The sequence below is a fragment of the Pelodiscus sinensis genome, chromosome 21, assembly GCF_049634645.1.
Source record: "Pelodiscus sinensis isolate JC-2024 chromosome 21, ASM4963464v1, whole genome shotgun sequence".
NCBI classification, from domain to species: Eukaryota; Metazoa; Chordata; order Testudines; family Trionychidae; genus Pelodiscus; species Pelodiscus sinensis.
Window position 1 is genome coordinate 5,331,416 of NC_134731.1, and position 23,428 is coordinate 5,354,843.

Genomic DNA, 23,428 nt, shown 5'->3' on the forward strand with positions numbered 1-23,428 from the left:
CCCTCCCCCACCTCCCGCCCTTCTCCAGCATCTGCAGAGGGTGCGACCTCCTGCTGCAAGATGCAGCATCTCCAGAGGCTACAGCGCCTCACCCCCCCCCCCGCACCACTTTCCCCCAGGGCTGCAGAGTCAGCCTAGGGCACGGCCCCCGCTTCATTTGTGCCAGGGCTGGGTCCTGGCCCCGCCAGATTTGCTGCCTCCCTGGTGAGCCTAAAATCATCGCGGGAAACCTGGCCCCGGTAGGGACGCGTGGTAGCACTCGGGGCGCGAGCCGCCTCGCTAGATCCCCGCCAAAAATGTAACTGCTCAGTGGGGTCCCTCCCCCAGTAGCATCAGTTGCCTATGCCTGGCCCCTCCCCGCCCCCACTGCAGCGGGTTGCAGCAGCAGAACGTGCAGCCGCCTCTCCCTGCATTGCTGCAGCGTTAGGTGAAACAGGGTAACCGTGTCCCAGTTTTGCAGGCCGGTTCGTATGCCTGAGCTCCCCTCCCCCATCTTCTGCAGGCAGCAACATGCACCATCTTCCGCCCCAGCCTCTAATCTCACTGGAGCTGGGAAGAGGACACTGGCCTGCTTCCCAAGCAGTAGCATGAGCCCTGGCGTGGCTGATTTAGTCAGCGCAAAAAGGGATTTTAAGACTGTGGAACAGAAAGGCTTGAGTGAGTCCCTACAGCACAAATCAAGGGGGGGGGGGAGAGGGATAGAAAAACCAATGCAAAGTTAGAGATCTTCTTGCAAGTCAGGTCAGACAAGCACCACGGCTAGCTGAGGCAGGCTGCTCACCTTGGGGCTATTGTGTCCTGCCTCGTGGTTCGGGGAAGGATGTCATTGAATGAATTTTGGAACCTGGTTGTGGACCAGCCACACGCCCAGAAGGGGTGGGTCTGGGGCGGAAGGGGTGAGGCTGAAGACTAATCTCTCTGAGTTGACTGGGGTAAAGGAAGAGGTTGATCCAGCTCCTTAACCATAACGGATAAGCATTACTTGCTTATCTTGCTGATTCTGGGCTTCTCACAGTGCTGCCACTTTGAAACGGTAGTGGTGTTTCATAAGAGTGATGCTTACCAGTTAACCATTCACATGCCTACTGTAAACAGATTTTTTTTGTTTAAAGAGCCACCCTAATAAGCAGAAAAGGGTAGCAATAATAGGCTACAATTTTCCTGTGTTTCAATTCTATATGTCTGTGATTAAAATAACCATTTTAAAAACACATCCGGCCCGCAAATCTATTAAACATTACTTTAGCCATCATCTATCCTAAAGAGAATTCCCCCATACAGATTAAAGGGCACCATTTTTTTGAAATATGGAGCACAAACAGTTCTCACTGATTTCTCTGAGTTAAGAGTGCATAGCTCTTTTGAAAAATCCAGCCCATAAAAAACAACCATCTCCGCTCCAACTTAATATTAACAAGCAATTAATTTATTAGTCGAGTAGTCAATAGAATTTCCCTTTACTACCCATAGGCACATCGACGTTCTGCCTTTGAAATGTGCAAGAGCCCCAGTGGGGGCTCGGGTGCATTTCAAAGTTGGAACACCATCTGGAGCCCAGGGCCAGCAGGAGTCCAGCTGACTCCAGGCTCCTTGCAGGTGCTTCCACTTTGAAATGCACAAGAGCCCAGGTGGGGGCTCTTGTGCATTTCAAAGCACCCACATGGAGGACTCAGAGTCCTGCACTGGCCCCAGGCTCCATGCTGCACTTCCTCTTTGAAATGCACAAGAGCCCCCACTGGGGACTCTTGTACATTTCAAAGCTGGCAAGCTGCACAGAGCCCAGGATCAGCTGGGGACTCCGCGTAGTATTTCAAAGCAGCAGCACTGCTTGGAGCCTGGGATTAGCAGGGGGGTCTCCCCAGCTGACCCCTGGCTCCCTGTGACATGCCAGCTTTGAAGTGTACAAGAGTCCTGATCAGGAGCTCTTATGCATTTCAAAGTGGCTTGGAGCCCAGGATCAGCAGGGGACTCCCCAGCTGACTCTGGGCTTCACACAGCGCTGCCACTTTGAAACACTGCAGTGGTGTTTCAAAGGGGCAGCGCGCCCTACTCCAACTAGCTTAAAGTGTCAATATTGCCAAATCTTACAATATTGCTGTTTTTTGTAAAGTCTGAAATTTTGAAATTGTGTGATTAGGCAATAATCAGCTTTTTTTGTTTGATTTTTTAAAATTAAATTTCTAGGCCTTGGGATTCCAAAGAAAAGCTTTAAAAGCTATACATACCCACAGGGGTTAAATAAAAAGAACTTAATGGGTATGTCAGTTTCCTGGGGTTTTTTTTTGGTGGGGGGAAGGGAGACGAAGGCTCAACGTTATTTTAATCAGTCAGATTGGCATTATTAGTAAATACTTGTAAACCACTTGTCACATACCTGCCAGCTACACAGCTCAGTGTTCTCTGTAGCCCCTGCTACAGTTGATGACATCATCAACTCCTAAAGAAGTTTAAATAGTTCCCTATAGCTGTTGCAGATCCACACATCTATTTCTTCAAAGTATAGCTCTGATCTTAGGTCTTAGACCATTACTACCTGTGCTTTATGCCAGCAATCCTGGGCTATGTCTAGACTGGCATGATTTTCCAGAAATGCTTTTAACGGAAAAGTTTTCCGTTAAAAGCATTTTCGGAAAAGAGCATCTAAATCGGCATGGACGCTTTTCCGCAAAAGCACTTTTTGCGGAAAAGCGTCCGTGGCCAATCTAGACGTGCTTTTGCGCAAAAAAGCCCCGATCGCCATTTTCGCGATCGGGGCTTTTTTGCGCAAAACAAATCTCAGCTGTCTACACTGGCCCTTTTGCGCAAAAGTTTTGCACAAAAGGGACTTTTGCCCGAATGGGAGCAGCATAATATTTCCGCAAAAAGCACTGATTTCTTACAGTAGGAAGTCAGTGCTTTTGCGGAAATTCAAGCGGACAGTGTAGACAGCTGGCAAGTTTTTTCGGAAAAGTGGCTGATTTTCCGGAAAAACTGGCCAGTCCTACTGATTTTCTGCAACTGCAGGAAGCAGCTGTTAAACCTTAATCCTTCTAATGCTATGCATTGTATACTTGGTTGTCTTTAGCTTTGCCTAAGTTAGCAAAGTAACCTGTTGCTGACAGTGTATTTCAGCAACAGGGCAAACAAATCCCTACTAAATAATTTAGTTGTAAGGACAACTCAGTTTAACCAATTTCTAGAATGGCCTGGTCGATGGTTTATCTTTGGCAATATTTGCCTTTAAAATCACAGTCAGCACCATTTCAGATGCAGTTGTTGCCCACCTGCACTCGTATCAGTTCACCCAAGTGGCAGAAGCAATTTAATAATTATCAATCCAGAAAAAGGGAAAAGCAAAGCAGCCTGATACTGGAACAGAACCATTATTTTATAATTTTAGAGAGTTAGTGTGCCTGTCAGTGAGTCCGTCCGTGTCTGTTTGTTCAAGAATTCCTCCTAAACAGTAAGAGCTAGGGCCACCAAATTTAGTATGCAGCTCCCTCTTATCTTATAGCAAGGTCAGGGTTTGGTTGTGCCAGGAAAATGAGAGATGCCTGGAATGGGATTGTTTTCCATAACACAGAAATGGAAGGGACAGAGAGCAGGGACAGTTGTACTTTGCAATGATCACTGCAGGCAGCAAGCATGGGGTGCAGTGACCGCAGTGGGGCAGCTGCACCAGGAAGACAGTGGCCAGCTGAAGCCTGGGCTCTCCATGTTGTCATTCACTGGCCCCGAGTAAGTGTCCCCCCACCACCTCAAGCCTCTCATCCCCTCATGTTAGATGGGGGCTCTGCCAGCCAGTAGCCCTCACGCCCAGGTCCCCCCAGGAGCACCACCAGGGCCTGGCAGCCTATCCTTGGCTCCCCACCAAGTAACTGCTGGCTAACCAGCAAGGTCCCCTCCCTGCTCCCAGAGACACTGGCTGGGGCTGCTAGCCAGAGTGACTGACTCCCTCTGTTCCCCCCAGTGTAGACATGGGCCAGGCCTGGCCATAGGTGCCAGAGCAGCACAGTTCTTACTATCATATGCACTCCAATAATTGCCCCCAGACCTGACTCCTTCACCCACATCCGCCTTGTTCCCCCACAAGGACTGGAGAAATGCCAGGTAAATCCTCTAGTGTATATCAAAATAAAAAGCTTTGTGCAAAAGGACTTTTGCCCAAAAGGGAGCAGCACAGTATTTCCTCAGTTCTTGAATTCAGTAATTCAGTGTTCTTGCGGAAATTCAAGCGGCCAGTCTAGACGCAGCCAAGTTGTCCTCGGTCCTCTTTCTTTAAAAATAAAACCTTAAGGAAAAACAAAAAAGTTAATAGAATCTTAAGGAAGTCATTTCCTTGTCCATAGTTATGGAGCCAACACCTACATATCACTGCAAAACAGCAGCTTGAAGTGCTAGAATCAGTAGTTGTTGTCCAAGAGAGATGTAGTTTGCATGACTGAACTGATATTATGTAGAGCTGCAGTCCCATGGAAGCAGCCTTTATCTAGTTCTATCATTTTTTCTTTTTTTAAAAAGATGTTCTGGAATGGTGACTAAGTCAGGCCATTGACTTACAGAAATCAGTTATGGAGAGACTCAGAAGGTATGCTGTGATAGATGGGGCAATTTCTCGCAATATTCTATACTACCTTTATTGAATTAAGTGTCAGCGTTTTAGGAATTCACTGCATTACAAATATATATGTTATTGTGAAATCATATGCAGCACCTTGAGGGAGGAAACCTGATTAAGTGATTAATGTAAACCCTGGAAAGTGCTATCAGCTTCAAAGGGCTATCTAAAACAAAGTGTATATGTAGACAGCCAAGTAGGTTTCTTTGGAGAAAACTGGAAGGAAGAGAATGCAAATTGTCTATCTTCTGACCCATCCTTATAAAGTTACACCTGGAGGAGAAAGCCTTTGTCTTACTGATCACCTATTCACTATCTAAGATCCAAGGGCCAAGCCAAATAAAGAAGAGATTCAGACTCCTCAGTGTGCTTGTTCCTAACCTCTATGGATATGAACTTATAACCAAGTTTGAAGGACTGATCACCTGCTTCAGCCCTTGTTGGCATAGAAGTACGCCCTGGTAAACATATCAGTGTCTGTGTAGGTTCTTTTATTGTATTAATATGTTTTCTCTATAATGCTTTTACCTTAATGTACTTGCTTAGAAAGAGCTGTGTGGTAACTTAACTGTGGGCAATCAATATATAGTCTTTGAAGAGAAGGCAAAGCAACAGTTGGCCTTGCAGGGGAATTTATAGTATAGGCAGGGAATTGTGCAGTCTGGAAATATCTGTGTCAGGAGGAAGTGAGATATTTCTCCACTCAGGATGGGAACAGGTGAGGAACCAGAAGCGTGAAAGGGGGCACCTATACTGGGCCACTGATGGGGAATATATGGCAAGTAGTAAAACTTTTACAGCATACTTGAATTCCTGAGTAAAGCCAAGTAGAAGTTAATGTTTTTGGCTAAATGCATTTAATCGCCACACAGGAAAACAAATGACAAACATTGAGTTAAAAAACATGATTCTGGCCACTATTTCCTACAAATCCTATAAAACAAAGTTTATAAAACTTCTATGCTTTTAATTCATAATTGTGTATGACAAAAAGAATACTAAACCAGATACATTAACACCATTTTCACAGACTGTAAAAGAGAAATATTTGCCTACCAATATGCAAAGAGCTGCACCCAAATTCCTTGTATCAAAATAGGATTAGATCATTTAGGCTTAAATTTACACAATTAACCTTACATTCCCTTGTTTGTCAATTTCTACAATGGAAAGTTCTTTCAAGATTTTTAGGCTGGAATTGGTGGCTTTCATATTCATCTTGTTCATCTGTGCAACACTCAATGGTGCGCTGCAAGACAAAAAAAATCAAACAATTCAGCTGAATATTTCATGAAATCTGGAAAGACAGAACTCCGAGTTCTTATAAATTATTTCTTTAAAAATGTTACTTAAGCTCTTAAGGTCTATACTAGAAACATTTCCCAGTATAGCCATGTCTCTTGGCAGTATATGTTGGGAGTGGGTGGGGGGCAGAAGAGTTTATAATAGTTGTATACTGGCAGAAGTCCTACTGTGGACATTTATAGCAGTGTAGAAGTGTTTTATAGCTATAGCTCATTTAGTTTGACAAATTGGGATACGGTATACTGCAAAAGTATTTTTAAGCAATTTACATTGGAATTACCCATAAGATGTTTTACTGGTATAGCAATAGAGGCAGTCCCCGAGTTACGCGGATCCGACTTATGTCGGATCCGCAGTTACGAATGGGGTTTTTCTCGCCCCGGAGGACGGGAGCGGCAGGACGCCCAGATGCGCCGCGGTCCCGCTGCCCGCATCCTCTGGGGCGAGAAAAGCTGCTCCGCGTCTCCCTGGTCTGCTTGGGGGGGGGAGCCCCCCCAGCAGACCAGGGAGATGCTGAGCAAAGCCGCGGAGCACGAAGGCAGCGGGACAGCCCAGACGCGCCATAGCTGTCCCGCTGCCAACGTCCTTCAAGGCTTTGCTCCCCGTCTCCCTGGTCTGCTGGTCTGGGCTGTCCCGGTGCCCCCGTGCTCTGTGGCTTTGCTCCGCGTCTCCCTGGTCTGCTGGAGACAGCCGCGCTGGGCGCTACTGAACCAACCCGGCAGCACCCCAGCTGCTCTGCCCCAGGCGTCCTGATTCAGCCGCTGCTGAAACTGACCAGCGCTGACTACAGGAAGCCCGAGGCAGAGTTGCTCTGCCCCGGGCTTCCTGGAATCAGCCACTGATCAGTTTCAGTAGCAGCTGACTTGGGGACGCCTGAGGTTCTTAAGTTGAATCTGTATGTAAGAACTGGCGTCCAGATTCAGCCTGTTGAAACTGATCAGCGGCTGATTCCAGGAAGCCCGGGGCAGAGCTCTGCCTCGGGCTTCCTGTAGTCAGCCGCTGGTCAGTTTCAGCAGCGGCTGAATCTGGATGCCAGTTCAGACTTATATACAGATTCAACTTAAGAACAAACCTACAGTCCCTATCTTGTATGTAACCCGGGGACTGCCTGTAGCTGCAAATCTTTTCTAGAATAGATATTTAAGGCAAGGTCTACAACATTAATTTAATTTTAACAACTTTGTTTAAATTTTGCTAAAATATCAGTAAAGATTCATACTTTCATTTAACCCAACCCTACTCAAATAAGGTGTAAGGACAGAGTGAAAGAGGTGTGATGGCTTGTCATCTTGGGACATTTGCCTTAACAGAAGTTGACAACAGAAGCCTAAGTCAATTTTTGAAACCAATTAACTGCTTGCTGCAATATTATGACATCAGCAATTTGGTTTTAGAGAAAGCCTACATTAAGTTATGATTTATCAGACACACCAATGAACTATTTAAAATGAATGGCTTGAAAACAAATCATATACTGCTTCAATTCTTACCTGTTCTTATTTAGAACAAAGTAGTTAAACAGTTCCCTGTAAAAGCTATTCAGGTCCACTAATTTATCAGTGCTTCTGATAGTCCTTGGTACAGCCATAAACATCTCCTTAGTCACTGGTTTGAACTGTGATTCTAGCAAATTTTAAAACACAAATTACTCAAAAATATACACAGACAAAGTTAGGATTGCTCTAATATTTAGTAGTGCTCATGTAATACTGCCTATACATTAAACTGGTGCAACACCGTTTGCTCAGCACAGAAAACAGGTGAAAGATACATCTTCTTCATGGAGCAACTATCACAGGTACATGAATTAGGGTTCTGAATATACTGTTGGAAGCAATCCTTCTTGCTAGAAAGTGACATGTACTTACTGGCATTACTATGGTGCTCAGCACTATGCATGCGCAATGTCAGAATATAACAGGTGGTACTTCACTTTCCATTTGGTTTTAATTTGAGCCACACAATGCTTGCCAGTAATAGCTTCAAGGGTAAGTTCTGGTTAACTATAACTCCGTGGTGTCCAACGAACTAGCCATTAGCTGGTTGAGAGTGGCTAGTTGGCTTGAACAATGTGGCTAGTTCGCTATAGGTATTTAAATATCCCGGGCTTTATTTGCATGTTCCCGGGCGCCGCCATTTTTAAATGCCCCGTAGTTCGAACTACCTGCCCGTGGCTACACGCGGCACGGACTAGGTAGTTCAAATTAAAGCTCCTAATTCGAACTATCATTACTCCTCATTGCAGTAGTACTCAATGAGGGCAGGAGTTCGAACTATGGGGAATTTAAAAATGGCAGCGCCCGGGAACATGCAAATAAAGTAGGATATTTAAATCCAGGGCTTCATTTGCAAGTTCAAATGCCTACATTAGCCACCCTAGTTCGAACTAGGGTGGCAGTGTAGATATACCCAAAGAGATTCCTAAATGTTCTCTCTCTTCCCCAACCCCAGGCTTCTGTAACAACTCCAGACAGCCAAAGCTCCTACTAGCCTAGGAAACGTAATATGGGTCTGTTAATTTGGTATAACAAGAGACTACCATGAGATCACTGGGAAAAAACCCTTATACATAATATCTAGAGGATGCAATGACTACTCCCATATTAAACTTACATGGTCTTTTTAAGCTATTGGACAGTTTCAGATTTAGGATCAGTTTCAGTCCTGGTATAACTCCCAATTAAGTAAATAGGAGATGTACTTGGGGCTGAACTTGAGTCTCAGTTTTACATGTTAGTATATACTCTCCAGCAAACGTAAAAAACTAGTTACTACATATCTGTGTGTTTATTTTTTTTTAACTACAGTAAATAAACTGTTTATTTCAAGCATTAAGTTCTGCAGCCTAATTTTGATCCCCACAAGTGAATGGGAGTTTTGCCAGCAGCAAGAATTGGGCCTTCATTTCTCAGCTCAATTTGCAAGGCCTTACTTTCAGAAGCTGAAGCAGATTTATCTAGTTATTCTTTGGTAATGAGTATTATAATTAAGAAAAAATTCCTAACTGTCAGGGTGGTCAAATATTGGAATAAATTGCCAAGGGAGGTGGTGGAATCTCCTTCTCTGGAGATATTTAAGAACAGGTTAGATAGACATCTGTCAGGGATGGTGTAGACGGAGTTTGGTCCTGCCTTGAGGGCGGGGGGCTGGACTCGATGACCTCTCGAGGTCCCTTCCAGTCCTATTATTCTATGATTCTATGAAAAAAGTTGACTATAGAAGTCAGACTTCATGACATTTCCTGCTACAGCCCTGGAGTGGATGAAGCCAGAGCTGCGACCTATCAGTTTGTTTATTGTCCATGACTTTGACTGAAAATAACTGACAAAATCTTAGTGGTAATAGTAAGATATATATTGAACCTGATATAGTCACATATACCTTAAGAGTGCACCAACGTTGTTTGTGTATTTCATTGGATGTCCCTATATTATGAAACTCAAGGTTAGCATCCAAAACAAAAATCACCTTTTAAAACACAAAATCGAATTGTCCACACACAGTTTCATTGTGTGTGTGTACAGATTAGGGATGTAACAATGTAGTTGATTAACCAATAAGCAAAAGCTTATAGGTTAATGCTATAGACTACATGCATTTCCCCCCCTAGATGGGGGCTGCTGCCACTCTGCGCTGCTGCCTCTATATCTATCAGAGGCAGCAGCACAGAGCAACAAGCAGACAGTCCGCAAGGGGAGCTGTTTTTTAAACTGGCTCCCCTCACAGACTAGCTCCCACCTGGCACCCTGTGCTGCTACGTCTGATACAGAGGCAGCAGCACGGAGTATCAGGGGGCTCCTCGGGAATGAGGCTGGAGCGCACTGGCTGCTGGCCCCACCCCCAGGGACTATAAAATAGTTGACTAACCAATAACAATTCATGAGGTACTCGACTATTCAATTAACCAATATTTAACATCCCTAATATAGGTATTTAAAAAGTTGATTTTTTGGATGCTAACCTTGAATTTCATAATATAGGACCACAATGAAATACATTTAAAATGTCAATATACTCTTAAGATATATATATTGATGTCCTAAATATTCAACTAGATATATTCAAATATCTTACTATTCAGGTTACATGAGTGTGGGGGAGTATATAGCTATCTATCTGTACACATACCACACCCAAAAAAAAAAAAATCTTCACTAAAAGAGCTTCCTTTTCTAAGCATCAAGTAATAGAAGGGATTTGTCAGCACTTACCCCTATCTGGAACAGGAACTGTAGGCAGTGAACAAAGTGGCTAAAAATAAAAAACAGAATGATGTCACATTTCATATGTCCTGTACTACAATTTTGAAGTAGTACTATGGTTTTTACCTAGTTACCAATATAGAAATATGACTGAGGGTATGTCTACACTAGAGTTTTGTTGGAAAAACAGCCATTTTTCTGAGAAAACCTGAGTTATGTCCACACTGCAATCGTGTTCTTCCAAAAGTAAATTGAAAGAACAGAGGGGTTTTTACGTACGAGGAAGAAACCTTTTTCCAAAAGAGCTCTTTTGGAAAAAGGCATGTGTGGACGGGGAAGAGGGAGTTCTTTCGAAAGAAGAAGAGGAAAGAGGAAAAAGCACAGGTCCCCTGGTGGCCACTTCATCCATAGTAATCACAACTTAAATGCGAGATAGCATCCATTCAGTGTGGATGCTATATTTCAAAAAAGATGATCGCTTTTTCGATGCACTTTTGTGTGTGGATGCTCTCTTTTGGGAGAAGTTTTTTGGAAGATCTCTTCCGAAAAAGGTTCTTCCAAAAGAAGCCTGCAGTCTAGACAAAGCCGGAGTGTTACCAACTAATTGCCAAGGAACTCATATGGCAGAATTTCCAGGTATTAAGTATATGTTTCCTAATGAGTTACCACACTAGCTACCAGGCAGCATGCAGAAATCTAGTTACAAAGAAATAAGTTTAGAAATAAAACACCAAAACTGTCAGGTCAGGCCAGGCAGTTCTCTAGTCTGGTGGTGGCTGAAAGCACTACACATGCAAAACAAGGAAAGATGCTTAAAAGCATTATAAAGTGAAGGGGAAATCTCGCTCCCCTGGGGTACAGAGCCCCCAGAAGGGTTCGAGGCTGGAGGTCAAATCAAATCAGTGAGGCAGGAGAGAAACCTAGAAGGGAAAACTTTATGATGCATGCATGCAGGCTGTCACTTCCAAGAGTGAAAGCAGCAGCAATGAGAGACAGATTCAGGTATCCTATATACAGAATGCTTAGACAGTTCAGTTGTTGATTGTTCTTCTTTAACATATCAAAGTCTCAGCAGAAGTACTCTGAGACTTCTGTTCACCCCAGGAGTGCTAGAAGTAAGTTTTTTACAGTACACAAAGCCACATGAGAACTTGAGTGGAGGAGTCTACAAGGCAAACTGTGACAAAGATAAGGGTTTACATGACAAATTATGACAGACTAGGAGTATCCATGAATTTGAGATAGGAGGCATTGTAAGGGTCTTGATTAGAGTTAATTTGATTTCTCTCTGTTACAGGGAGAGAGGCCTGGAAACTTTTTAACCCTTACAGCAGTTTTCTTTCAGAGAGTTTTGATTTCCTGCACAGTCCCCCCTTTAGACACAATTGGAGTTATTGGATTTTCCCCACAAAAGCTACCCTGAGGGCCAACAGTTCTGCTGGGTTCTAGAGCAGGGACCCAAATATGGGTCGCCATTACATTTCAAAAGGGTCGCCAAGTGTCTCCCCAGGTGGCTCCTACCCCCATTTTTATCCCTCCTACCCCCATTTTTAATTGCCTTGGGTCACCAAGTCTTCCTGAATTGTCAAAATGCGTCCCCATCTGGAAAATGTTGGGAACTGCTGTTCTAGAGGAAGCTGCATCCAGCATTCCTTAGTCAGAAGAAAGGATTACCAAAACAGAGCCTTTAAGACAGAGGAAGAGAAATCATCCCCCTTTGAAAAGAACAAAACGCACACAGAATTCATTTAAGGCCTAATCCCAATTCCCCTGACCTTAATGGGAGCAGCCCCTAATTTTGTTTGGGGTCTTTGAATATATTTGAAAAGAAACAGAAAAAGGGAAAAGATGATAAGCTTTACTTAAACTGTAAACTCACTGGGTTTGTTGCATTTGTACACTGTCTAGGTCAATGGGTCCTACAGTATTTCATGATTAGAGCTCCCAGGTACTACAGTAATACAAATGATGGTATAATTATTGTTGATTTAATTTTGATAATTATTATTAATGATGAGATTAGCAAAAATAGGAGTTGAAGCAGAAATATACTAAAAGGCTGTCAAAACAGTGGTGATGAAGGCATAGAAAGTGAAGTGCCATTGACAGAAAAGCAGTGGAAAAAGGAGAGTCAGACAAAGCTAAAATGATAATTAAAACCTAGACTTGAAAATCATTTGTTATATTATAACAAAGACCTTGACTAAATCTATAAAGCAAATATCAGCAAACCATGAAAAGCCTGTGTTAGGAATGGTTTTATGGCAGAAATCCTGAGTTTCATGTTATTCAACATCTTTAGTTTCATATTATATTGCTTCAGCATTGTAATGTGGTGAAGTTAAAACTTAGTAAGTTTTGAAATGTATATTTTATATTTAACAGGAAATTAGAATAACTGTCCATATTTATAGACATTTGACTGAAATAATCATGCTCTTCATCCCCCAACTCCCAAGGGTAGGTAGCTACTCTGCAAATAGCTGAATTATCTGAGGGAGCTCTTGCAATAAGAAACAGATCAACGGGAACAGACTGTGCTTCTGAATTCAAGGTACTGTCCATGTTTGTTTTACATACTAGATGTGATCTAAGCAGCACAATTTAGCCTTCCTCTTGTACTTTAAAGATACATGCTACCATATAAAGATAAAGATAGCACTGTTTAATAAAATGTTCCTTGAACAAAGTCATTCCAGGCCAGGGGAGGAGAGGGGACAAAACAAAATATTTAGTGCAGTAAGCTGAAAAAAGTGAAAAAAGATAACTATTTCATGGCACATGCTTGAAAACCGCTAGTCAACTGAGCAGTTCTAATTCACACAGATAGTTCCACTGAATTCGCAGAGATTCCTCAGGAGTAAGAGGCTTGCAGAATCAAGCCATGTAAAATCAAAATTACCTCTTCCACTGGTGGCTCTGTTCCTTTAACAATTTTACATGCTAACTGTTGTGCTGCAGTCTGTTCTTCTTCAGACAGAGGTGAAAGCTAGGGGAAAAAAGAAACTGCTATTTTCAACACTAAAGGGTGGAATTTTCATAAACACTCTGTTTTCTTAAATCTTCTCATATAAGCCGTAATTTCCCATTAACTTCAATGAGACCAGAGAGTTAGAGGCTGACTGTTTCTGAAAAAAAATCCCATCATTAAACTCATGTTCAAACACCAGAAAAAAACACTCATGTTAATCTATGATTGTAACATTAGAAAAATAGCTGAAAAATATTCCAATAAAAAAATTCTAATCCCTTCTTTGAAATTGTTTCGATCTCTGCTATAGTATAGAGATGGTTACAAATACAGGCAGTCCCCAACTTACGCGGATCCGACTTATGTCGGATCCGCACTTATGAACGGGGCTTTTCTCGCCCCGGAGCTCACGGGCGGCGGGTCGCCACCCGTGTCCTCCAGAGCGAGAAAAGCTTCTCCCAGTCTCCCTGGTCTGCTGGGGGGGTCCAGCAAAGCCGCTGGACCCCCCCAACAGACCAGGGACACCCGAGCAAAACCGCCACCTGGGCGGCTTTGCTCATTTGCCCGGGAGCAAAGCCGCCCAGGCAGCGGGACCCCCGCCGCCTGGGCGGCTTTGCTTCTGTCCCTCTGGTCTGCTGGGGGGGGGGGTCCAGCAAAGCCGCTGGACCCCCCCAGCAGACCAGGGAGACAGGAGCAAAGCCGCACAGGCGGCATCCCGCCACCTGTGCGGCTTTGCTTGGGGGCAAAGGAGCAAAGCCACACGGGCGGCGGGGTCCCTCTGCCTGTGCGGCTTTGCTCGGGTCTCCCTGGTCTGCTGGGAGGGGAGGGGGCGCAGCTAGTGCGCCCCCCCCCCCCCAGCAGACCAGGCTTTTGTTGCGGGACGCCTCGGGTAGAGCAGCTGGGGTGCTGCCGGGTTGGTCCTGTGGGAACCTACCGGGCAGCGCCCCAGCTGTTCTGTCCCAGGCTCCAGATTCAGCAGCTGTTGAAACTGATCAGGCTGATTCCAGGAAGCTGGGGGCAGAGCAACTCTGCCTCCGGCTTCCTGTAGTCAGTCCCTGGTCAGTTTCAGTGGCAGCAGCTGAATCTGGAGCCAGTTCCGAGTTACGTACAAATTCAACTTAAAAACAAACCTATAGTCCCTATCCTGTACGTGACCTGGGGACTGCCTGTACACAAACTACTAGCTGAAAACTTGTTACCTAATCCTACTTGACCCAAGTAAGTGGTTCATGATTTTGCCACTTCACCCAAGAACAAAAACCTATAAAATTATTCTCAACATGCTACCTGTCAGCACAACATTGTCCCAAATGGAGAGGAAAGGTCATTGTATTTTCTTCTCTGATTATAAGGGATAACTGACAGTTTTTAAATAATGAGAAAGCATAAGACAATGTTTGACTAGGGAAACTGTCAGATTAAATACAGTATTTCAAGAGAGGCAGTGTTATCCAGTCAGTATATTGAACACAGGACTGAGATCCAGGATTATCCTAGTTTAATGTTCTCTGTTCCATGTTGGGCTTGTCATGTAGCTTCTGTAGGTCTAACTAGGGATTTTAAATTTCAGTTAATCAGCTAATCGAGTAATCAATGGAATTTTATGTCAAACCAATCTCCTAGTTCTCTTTGATAGGAAATCGAGCCTTGCGGATAAGGGAGAAGTGATGGATGTGGTATACCTAGACTTTAGTAAGGCATTTGATACGGTCTCACATGACCTTCTTAACAATAAACTAGGGAAATACAACCAAGATGGGGCTACTATAAGGTGGGTGCATAACTTGCTGGATAACCCTTCTCAGAGAGTAGTTATTAATGGTTCACAATCCTGCTGGAAGGGCATAACAAGTGCGGTTACACAGGGGTCTGAGTTGGGACCAGTTGTGTTCAATATCTTCCTCAACGATTTAGATGAGGACATAGAGAGTATGATTATTAAGTTGGCAGATGATACCAAGCTGGGAGGGGTTGCAAGTGCTTTGGAGGATAGGGTCAAAATTCAAAATGATCTGGACAAACTGAAGAAATGGTCTGAGGTAAACAGGATAAAGTTTTTAAGGACAAATACAAAGTACTCCACTTAGGAAGAAACAATCAGTTTCACACATACAGAGGGGAAAGTGACTGTCTAAGGAAAGAGTACTGTTGAAAGGAATCTAGGGGTCACAGTGGACCACAAGTTAAATATGAATCAACAGTGTGACACCCATGCAAAAAAAGCAAACAAGATTCTGGAATGCATTAACAGGAGTGCTGCGAGCTAGACACGAGAAGTCATTCTTCCACTCTATTCTGTGCTGATTAGGCCTCAATTGGAGTATCGTGTCCAGTTCTGGGCACCACATTTCAGGAAAGATGTGGCGAAATTGGGGAAGGTCCAGAGAAGAGCAACAAAAACGATTAAAGGTCTAGAAAACACAGCCTATAAGGGAAGACTGAAAGAATTGGGCTTGTTTAGTTTAGAAAAGAGAAGACAGAGGGGACATGATAGCGGTTTTCAAGTATCTAAAACGTGTTACAAGAAGAAGAAGAGAGAAAATTTGTTCTCCTTGCCCTCTGATGATAGGACAAGAAGCATTGGGCTTAAATTGCAGCAAGTGAGATTTAGGTTAGACATTAGGTAAGCTTCCTATCTTTCAGGGTTGTTAAACACTGGAATAAATTGCCTAAGGAGGTTGTGGAATCTCCATCACTGTAGATATTTAAGAGCAGGTTGGATAGACATCAGGGATGTTCCAGACAGTGCTTGGTCCTGCCGAGAGGGCAGGAGACTGGATTTGATGACCTCTCAAGGTCCCTTTCAGTTATAGTATTCTAGGATTCTATAGCCGACACAAACTGTATCAACTATACGATTAGCTCGGTAACTGCAATTTAACATCCTTAGTATAGCCAGAGTGGTAAATCAGACCTGAGAGTTCAGCAATGGACCCAGTCCCAGAAACCTTTATTAATGAGAGTGAATATCCCCACTGACTTCAACAGGGCTGCTCAAATGCAAAAGTGTTTATAAGATTGAACTGTAACCTCAATAATGTGAAATATTTGCTCTCTCAACAGAAAACTTAGGAAGATTTAAAAAAAAAATCTAACCCCTGCTATTTTTTTACGTATATGTTTGTTCTTAACTTCAGAGAAACCCTTCCCACTTACAGGATTGGGGCCCATATTAGTAAACTGAAAACATTACCTCAAGATCAGCATGTTGCTGTAGTGCTTGTACCATCTTCATAGTGTTTTCTAGAGTAGCATGAATACAGCTTATAGATTCTCTTTGCTCTATGGAAATTTCTTTCAGCTGTGCACATAACATTCTATAACGTGACTTCATCACTGAGAGTTCCTTTAATAGAATCACTGGATTTTCCTACATCAAGATGAAAAATATCTTTAAATTAACAAGACATAGGACAGATGATCTATTGGCTACACATAAGACTAAATATAGATTAGATGTTCCCAAAGTATATGGCAACTAGAGCTGTTAAAAGTAATTGAAAGACACTTTATAGTAGAAGTCATTAACTACAGTCTTTTTATGAGTAATGTGGTACTGTTGATGTCTTTCATGTTTTGGAAACTCTTACTCCACCTACCTGTATCACTCTTACTCCACCTGCCTTTTCATAGACAAACAAATTGTAATAAACCACTAACTCTCTGCTTCCACAGAAGATACAGTAGTATGAAGATACTCTGTTTTGGTACTTTATTGCCTTATTAATTTTCCTAAGTTAGAATGTATGAGTCATCTCTTATAAAAATCAATGTTCTTTTTCACTGAATTTGAATATATGGGATAGGCAAGGAAACATTAACAAAAATGCTAGCAATGATAATGTATTATATCCCCTTTACCCTTTTTCTGTCTCCCATAACCCCCTGAATCTAGTCATCATTTATTGGCTGATTCATTGCAAGTGTCATAGCAGAGGACACCTCTTCAGAAGGGTGTTGAAGTTGACAGTGCCACCTAACACTCAAGCTGATTTCTGAAAATACAAGTATGCAGCATTCCATTATACCAAGATATGGTTATTTTGAAATAAATTTACATCAACAGTGCTGGCATGTTGAAAAAAAAATATAATACAAAAGCAAAAACTAAGACCAGACATTTTTATATATATAGCAATTAAATGTTTTGGGATTGAAGAGAATTACCCATTTAATTAAATTAGTTAATTTGTGCAAGACACAGGCCGTTCTTACTCTAAATCCACAATATGGTTCCAAAAAACTTGGACTTATAATGAAACAACTTAAAGTGGGGAATTTTCCCCGTGGCGGATTTCCATTTGCGCAAATTGGGTTGTTGTTTTTTTTGCATGTGCGTGCGACTTAAGAGTGGGGAATAGGAGGACTTCTCATGTATCAGTTCCTACAAGTGTCAATGACTTTAGTGCAGAATAGATGTATACTGGGGTGACTTAGAGTGGGGACTCCCTGTACAACAAAATATAAAATCTTAATCTGATAATAGTACCTCTGCTGATGGATTATCAGGAAGATTTTTCATTATTTCAAATTCCAATTTGTGTTGAATGTAATCCAGATCAGATTCTGCCTTCTGAAACTAAAACATTGAAGATCAACCACAATGTATTAAAGAACAAAAACACAGATTAAAAAAAAGCACACAGACATCTATCACTCTTTCCTGCACTTAAAAACAAAAAGCAAAATAAAACCCAGAATTCAAGATGTTTCAGTCTGAAAGGCTGGATGTACTACAAGCAAGAAGCTGTTCCGTCCTCAACTAAATCCACTTATTAATGTTTGTAGGTTATTGCATAATAACATTCTTGTATAAGGAGAGGACACTTGAAGACTCTTTATAGTCAAAGTAATTAAAGGTACACAGCCTTAAAACAATTAGCTAGATAAGAACTTGGCAGGCAATGAGAAGTAGTGGCCAAGAAGGTACTTAAAAACTTACAAGAGCAGATAATGCAAGGAAATGCTGTTGACTATTTGACAGTAGAGCTCACAGCTTTTCACAGTGAGAGTGTTACATATTATACACACCAAGTCCCTGTTGCAATATATAGTTTAGACAAAAGGAAAATAGTGACCCAGAATTGAGAGGGTAAATTAAAAACTTGTACCTCAGTGAAACCAAGTAAAGTGAAACATTTTAAGGCTTTTTATAAGGACATGCATTTCTTTGTGGTAATATCTCTTTGGGTGCACTCTACAACATGTATAATACACCATGTATCCCATGCTGTACCATACAGAACTAATTGAAAAGCAATTCTCAAAACAGGAGAGCATTTTTTCCCCAAAACATTCTCTAAGGACGTATCAGCTGCAATCAATATTACTTATTTGTAATTTGAGTTTAATGAAAGCCTATTTCTTCCATTGAGCTGCAGGAGTTCTAAAGGACAAACATACTTTAAACATAAAAATAGGTTCCTCACTTGTAGTTTTTACTTCTACAACTAGGACCATCTGCTCTGGCAAATACTTTTGGGAATGGTGAAGGAGGATGAAAAGAGGAGAAAAACAACCACAATTAGCTACATTATCCAGAGAAACCCTCAAAACAGGCAGTCCCAAACAGGCAGGAACAAAGTTTCCTTATTCACCTCTCTAGTCTTTGATTTTATTGTAATGCATGGAATTTAGATCTAACTGAAGTGCTTTGTATGAAAAAAAAAATAAAAAATCATAGGCTACGTCTAGACTGACATGAATTTCCGAAAATGCTTTTAACGGAAAAGTTTTCTGTTAAAAGCATTTTCGGAAAAGCGCGTCTAGATTGGCAGGATGCTTTTCCGCAAAAGCACTTTTTGCGGAAAAGCGTCTGTGGCCAATCTAGACGCGGTTTTCCGCAAAAAAGCCCCGATCGCCATTTTTGCGGAAAACAGTACTATGCTGTCTACACTGGCCCTTTTGGGCAAAAGTCTTTCGGAAAGAGACTTTTGCCCGAATGGGAGCAGCATAGTTTTTCCGGAAAAGCACTGATGATTTTACATGAGATCGTCAGTGCTTTTCCGGAAATTCAAGTGGCCAGTGTAGACAGCTGGCAAGTTTTTCCGGAAAAGCAGATGATTTTCCGGAAAAACTTGCTAGTCTAGACACAGCCTTATAGTATTTGAGGAACAAGAATACAGAGATCATCCGACTGCTTGCAAAGCCAGAGAACAGAATTTCCTTTCAGTTGCCTCTGATTAGGAAAATATGAAATCAGGAAAATATGAAATCAGGAATGGTTAGATTTATGTTTAGTTGTGTTCAAAGTAGTTTCAAGAGTCCTGACAACAGCTGGTCTAGGATGCTGTTATTCCAAACCATTGGAGGATTCTGGAATATCTCAACAAACCAACCAACCAACCAACCAAGAAGGTGGCTTGACAACCACCTTGTCTGGAAAAAACTTCAGGAAAACTCTTTGCCAAAGAGCTACTGTATCAGTAAACCCTCCTAGCTGATACAGTGGCTCATGGGAAAGAGATCGGAGATTAAGGATATGGCAGTTTTTCTACTGCAGGTTTAAAAGCTGTGCCTTTTCCAGAAATACCCCCATTGAGGTTTCATTACATGATCTTGGATTTCTGAAAGGGGACTCCTTCTGAGAAAATGCAAACTGGAAACAAAGTAGGGAGATTCAAAAGAAAAACCAAAGGAGCTGGGAGCACTGTACTTTATGCTAGTGGTTCTAAACCAGGGGTATGTGTACCCTTAGGGTTACTCAGAGATCTTCTTGGGAATGCATCAACTCTTCTAGAGATTTGCCTCATTTTACAACAGGCAGCCAGTATAAACCAAAAATTTATAGACAGTTATTTGTTTATACTGCTCTGTACACTGAAATGTAATTATAATATATTATATGGTAAAAGTGAAAAAATGAGCAATTTTTCAGTTTTAGTGTGCTGCAACTTATTTTTTATGTGTGATTCTGTAAGCACGTAGTTTTTAGGTCAGGTGAAACTTGGGGGTACACAAGACAAAAAAAAAAAAAAGAGACCCAGACTCTTGAAAAGGGTACAGTAGTCTAAAGGTGAAATCCACAGCTTTGTGAGCCAGTTGGGGTGAAATCCTGACACTGCTGACATCAGAGTTTTGCCATTATCATCAAAAGGGGCCAAAATATTACGCTTTCACTTTGCAAAAATTCAGGCTGATTTCATATGAGAATTATTCAGTAGAAAGTCTTTCATAACACACTTCCGGGTGTTCAGCCCACATCCACTAATCGCAGAAGTGGTGACCTGAGTTCCAGATATTGAAACAAAAGTTGTATATCCACAGGTATTCACTCATACAGTAGGCCTACAGTAATTTGTTAACTTTGTTTTTCTGATACAGCAGATTTTGAAGGTTCTAGGGATGATTTCTCTGTGAGAACTTACTTTGTCAGATAACTCCTTTCTTCTTACAGTAGTTATGATAATTTTCCAAACAAACAATGGCAGAGAGAATGGTTTTTCAATTCCAACTAAAAAGTCATAGAAATGAGTGACTGAAGTCAGTGAGATGCTGGTGTTTATTCCAGGAATTTAAAATTTAACATGTAGTAGATGTTCATAGGTTGATAACTTCTCCCACAATAGTACTATTTGTAGAAGCATACTTCCTAGTTTTTTGGATTATTTTGGTGAAGTTAGAGGTTTATATGTTACAATAGATAGCCCTTGTTCTACATTTTTCTAAAAATTTAGATTTAATGAAATATGAAAGTAAGACTTCTATTCCCTATCACTTCCACTGAACATTTCAAAGTTCCAAGAATTTCTTGTACGAGATAACCTATTGCAATTCTCCCATTGATACAAGGAAAATGTTGGAAATTTCAGCTGAAGTTAAAGTATTAACAGCTTCTATTTTATACAGACAAGATGCATTGTAAATGTTTTTGATTCTTTAAAGCACATTTTATGTTATTGTCAGTTCAACAGCCTTTCATTATATGCAGACAGCAATCACAAGGGCTTTTCTGTAACCTTTCTATTCCTTAAAAGAAATATTATGTACAAAGTAATCCATCTTCGATTGACATCTTATTATGCAGAGTTTTCTTTGAATGTATGTTGTGACAATTTAATAAATATTTGAAGTGTATAAAGAATAGATTTTCATAGTGATGTACAGATTTACACACAGCTATCAAAGTATATTAGTAAGACTTTACAGCAGCCAAGTCCCTACAGTTAGCTTTGAAATGATACCCTATCCTATATTATCTACACTTCCAAATGAATCTGAACAAAGTGAAAAAGAAATTGACAATGAAAATATTGTATTAGTAGAAACAGGCAGGTAGGTAACATATCCAATAGCTGCTGCTAGAATAATTGTGCTGTCACAGTGAATAATCACACTAGAAGAGTTTTCTAGTCTATCATCAGATACCCTGAGGTGGTGAAGAAACTCCTTATTCCCCTCTATTGGCTTTGGCTAATCCACTACCCACTTACCTTCCTTTCCTTCCACCTACTCTTATTCATAATGTCTTCTACCATTGGGCCTGCATTGCCAACTGTGTGGAACTATCTCCATTTCTTACTACACCAAACGTGTATTTGCTCCATTCACATCTCTCAAAATTAAGTTCTATTGTGATTACGTGACAACCTAAAGTGGGAAATTATGTAATATCAAAAAAGTAAAGAAAACATCCTTTCTGAAGCTGGACCTTGCCTGATCCATTCATGCATTAGGCATCTGAATTGTACTGTGTTACATGAACTGTAAATCCTTTCTGAGATACAGGTTCTCCTATGCATGGTACACCTTGTTATTTATACTTGGAAATGATATTAAATGTCTACGAGAAAGAAGTGCCAAAACAGAACTGGCACATCCATAAACATCTATACCTAAGGCTTGTGTACACAGATTATGCTACAGCAGCACAGCTGCTTCACTGTGGCATTTAGTGAAGACATCATCTGTGCCAATGGGAGAGTTTCCCCACCTCCTTGAGGGAGGGCAGCTGTGTAGACAGGAGCAACTCTCCTGTTGACGTAGTGTCACCTACATCGGAAGCTAGGTTGATAGAACTACATTGCTCATGGGTAAGATTTTCCACGCCTCTGAGCAATGTAAATTTGTAGAATAGACCAGTGCCTGGTAATATAACTGGATTTAAGAATCAGCCACTGCTGCTTCAATTTTAAATCTGCTATTACACAAGTTTGTTACTAGGATATTAAAGGTGTAATCCAGCTCTTTTATTACACTTTATTTTTAAAGATTATTACTCTAGAAAGTCAATGCTAGTAATATTTCACACAATAACATTGCTTGTTTTATTATTTGCTGAAAGTAAATATTTGGTATCTGACATGCAAATATAAAACTTTACTAATTAAACCAAAATTATTTTTTCTTTCTAATTAAAAGGTGTTAAATCTTCATCAATGTCTACAGGTTTTTCAGCCTGGTCACTGTCCTCTCTCAATGCTAAAATACTCGTTATGAATATGTAAACAGCTGCAATTAGAGACTATCAGTGACAGTTCAGTATCTGATTATATCAAACTATTTTTGATTATACTAAGAATGTGTCCTTGTTTGATCAGAATACTCACAAATTTAATTATCTGTCTGATTTATAAGGAAATAAGGAAACTGATGACATCATTAGCACACAACAATTCTTTTCTTGGGGTAAATGAGCCACAAGGGAACTGGATAATTGCTCTGTGAAGTATATGATATGATTATTGCTTAATTAACTGTAATCTTTCATTTTAATGTCTATTAGGGATTTCTGGTTCACAGAAAGGCAGTGCGCCCAGTTTACAAAACTAACAGTGTGAATTTCTTCATATCATTTGGGATTACAGCTGAGAGAGAGAGATTTCCTTGAAAATAAACTAATTCTATAAATATTTAGGTTATCTGAATGCAGCTCACTGTTTGAATGGCTATCTAACTCTGTAGCAATAATTAGTTTTAAGCTCTCTGAAGTGTCAAAAAAAATAATGTTATGTTGATACAACCTAACTTTCATTGACTTACCTGCAAAATAATTCAACTTTGGATCAGGCCCTTATTTAGATAACTGGACATACTTAACTATCTTAAATTTTGTTAGAAGATTGCTCCACACAGAATAATGGAAATCACATGATCTTTGCCCATTAAGACTTATGTCTATATAGATACAATGTCTTGAAAATTAGAAATCCATTAATACATCTTAAATAGTTTAAAACTAAACAAATCATGATGTGTGACAAAGCTTCTCCCTCTCTCTCAGATGTACGGTACTGCTAGAAGATTTACCTGGCATTGCTGTCCTTAATTTTTGTTTTTTTGGAAAATAAAATGATCAGGCTGGAGATGAAGATTTCATATGCAACCCCTCTCATCGCTGCTGCAGCTCCAGTG

General features: G+C 41.2%; 1 protein-coding gene across 3 annotated transcripts in view; it reads right to left on the bottom strand.

The window, feature by feature from the left end:
* Positions 1–4,602: 4,602 nt before the first annotated feature.
* SKA2 (spindle and kinetochore associated complex subunit 2) overlaps positions 4,603–23,428 on the bottom strand; it is a 30,420-nt gene continuing 11,594 nt past the window's right edge. For all 3 annotated transcript variants that reach the window (XM_014581376.3, XM_025179313.2, XM_075904686.1), the window contains 6 exons: positions 17,565–17,654; positions 16,269–16,445; positions 13,007–13,093; positions 10,114–10,153; positions 7,393–7,525; positions 4,603–5,846 (listed from right to left, as the gene is read on the bottom strand). In XM_014581376.3, the coding sequence (XP_014436862.2) occupies positions 5,720–5,846; positions 7,393–7,525; positions 10,114–10,153; positions 13,007–13,093; positions 16,269–16,445; positions 17,565–17,654 (654 nt within the window). In that variant the 3' untranslated portion in view covers positions 4,603–5,719. The remainder of the gene's footprint in view (positions 5,847–7,392; positions 7,526–10,113; positions 10,154–13,006; positions 13,094–16,268; positions 16,446–17,564; positions 17,655–23,428) is intronic.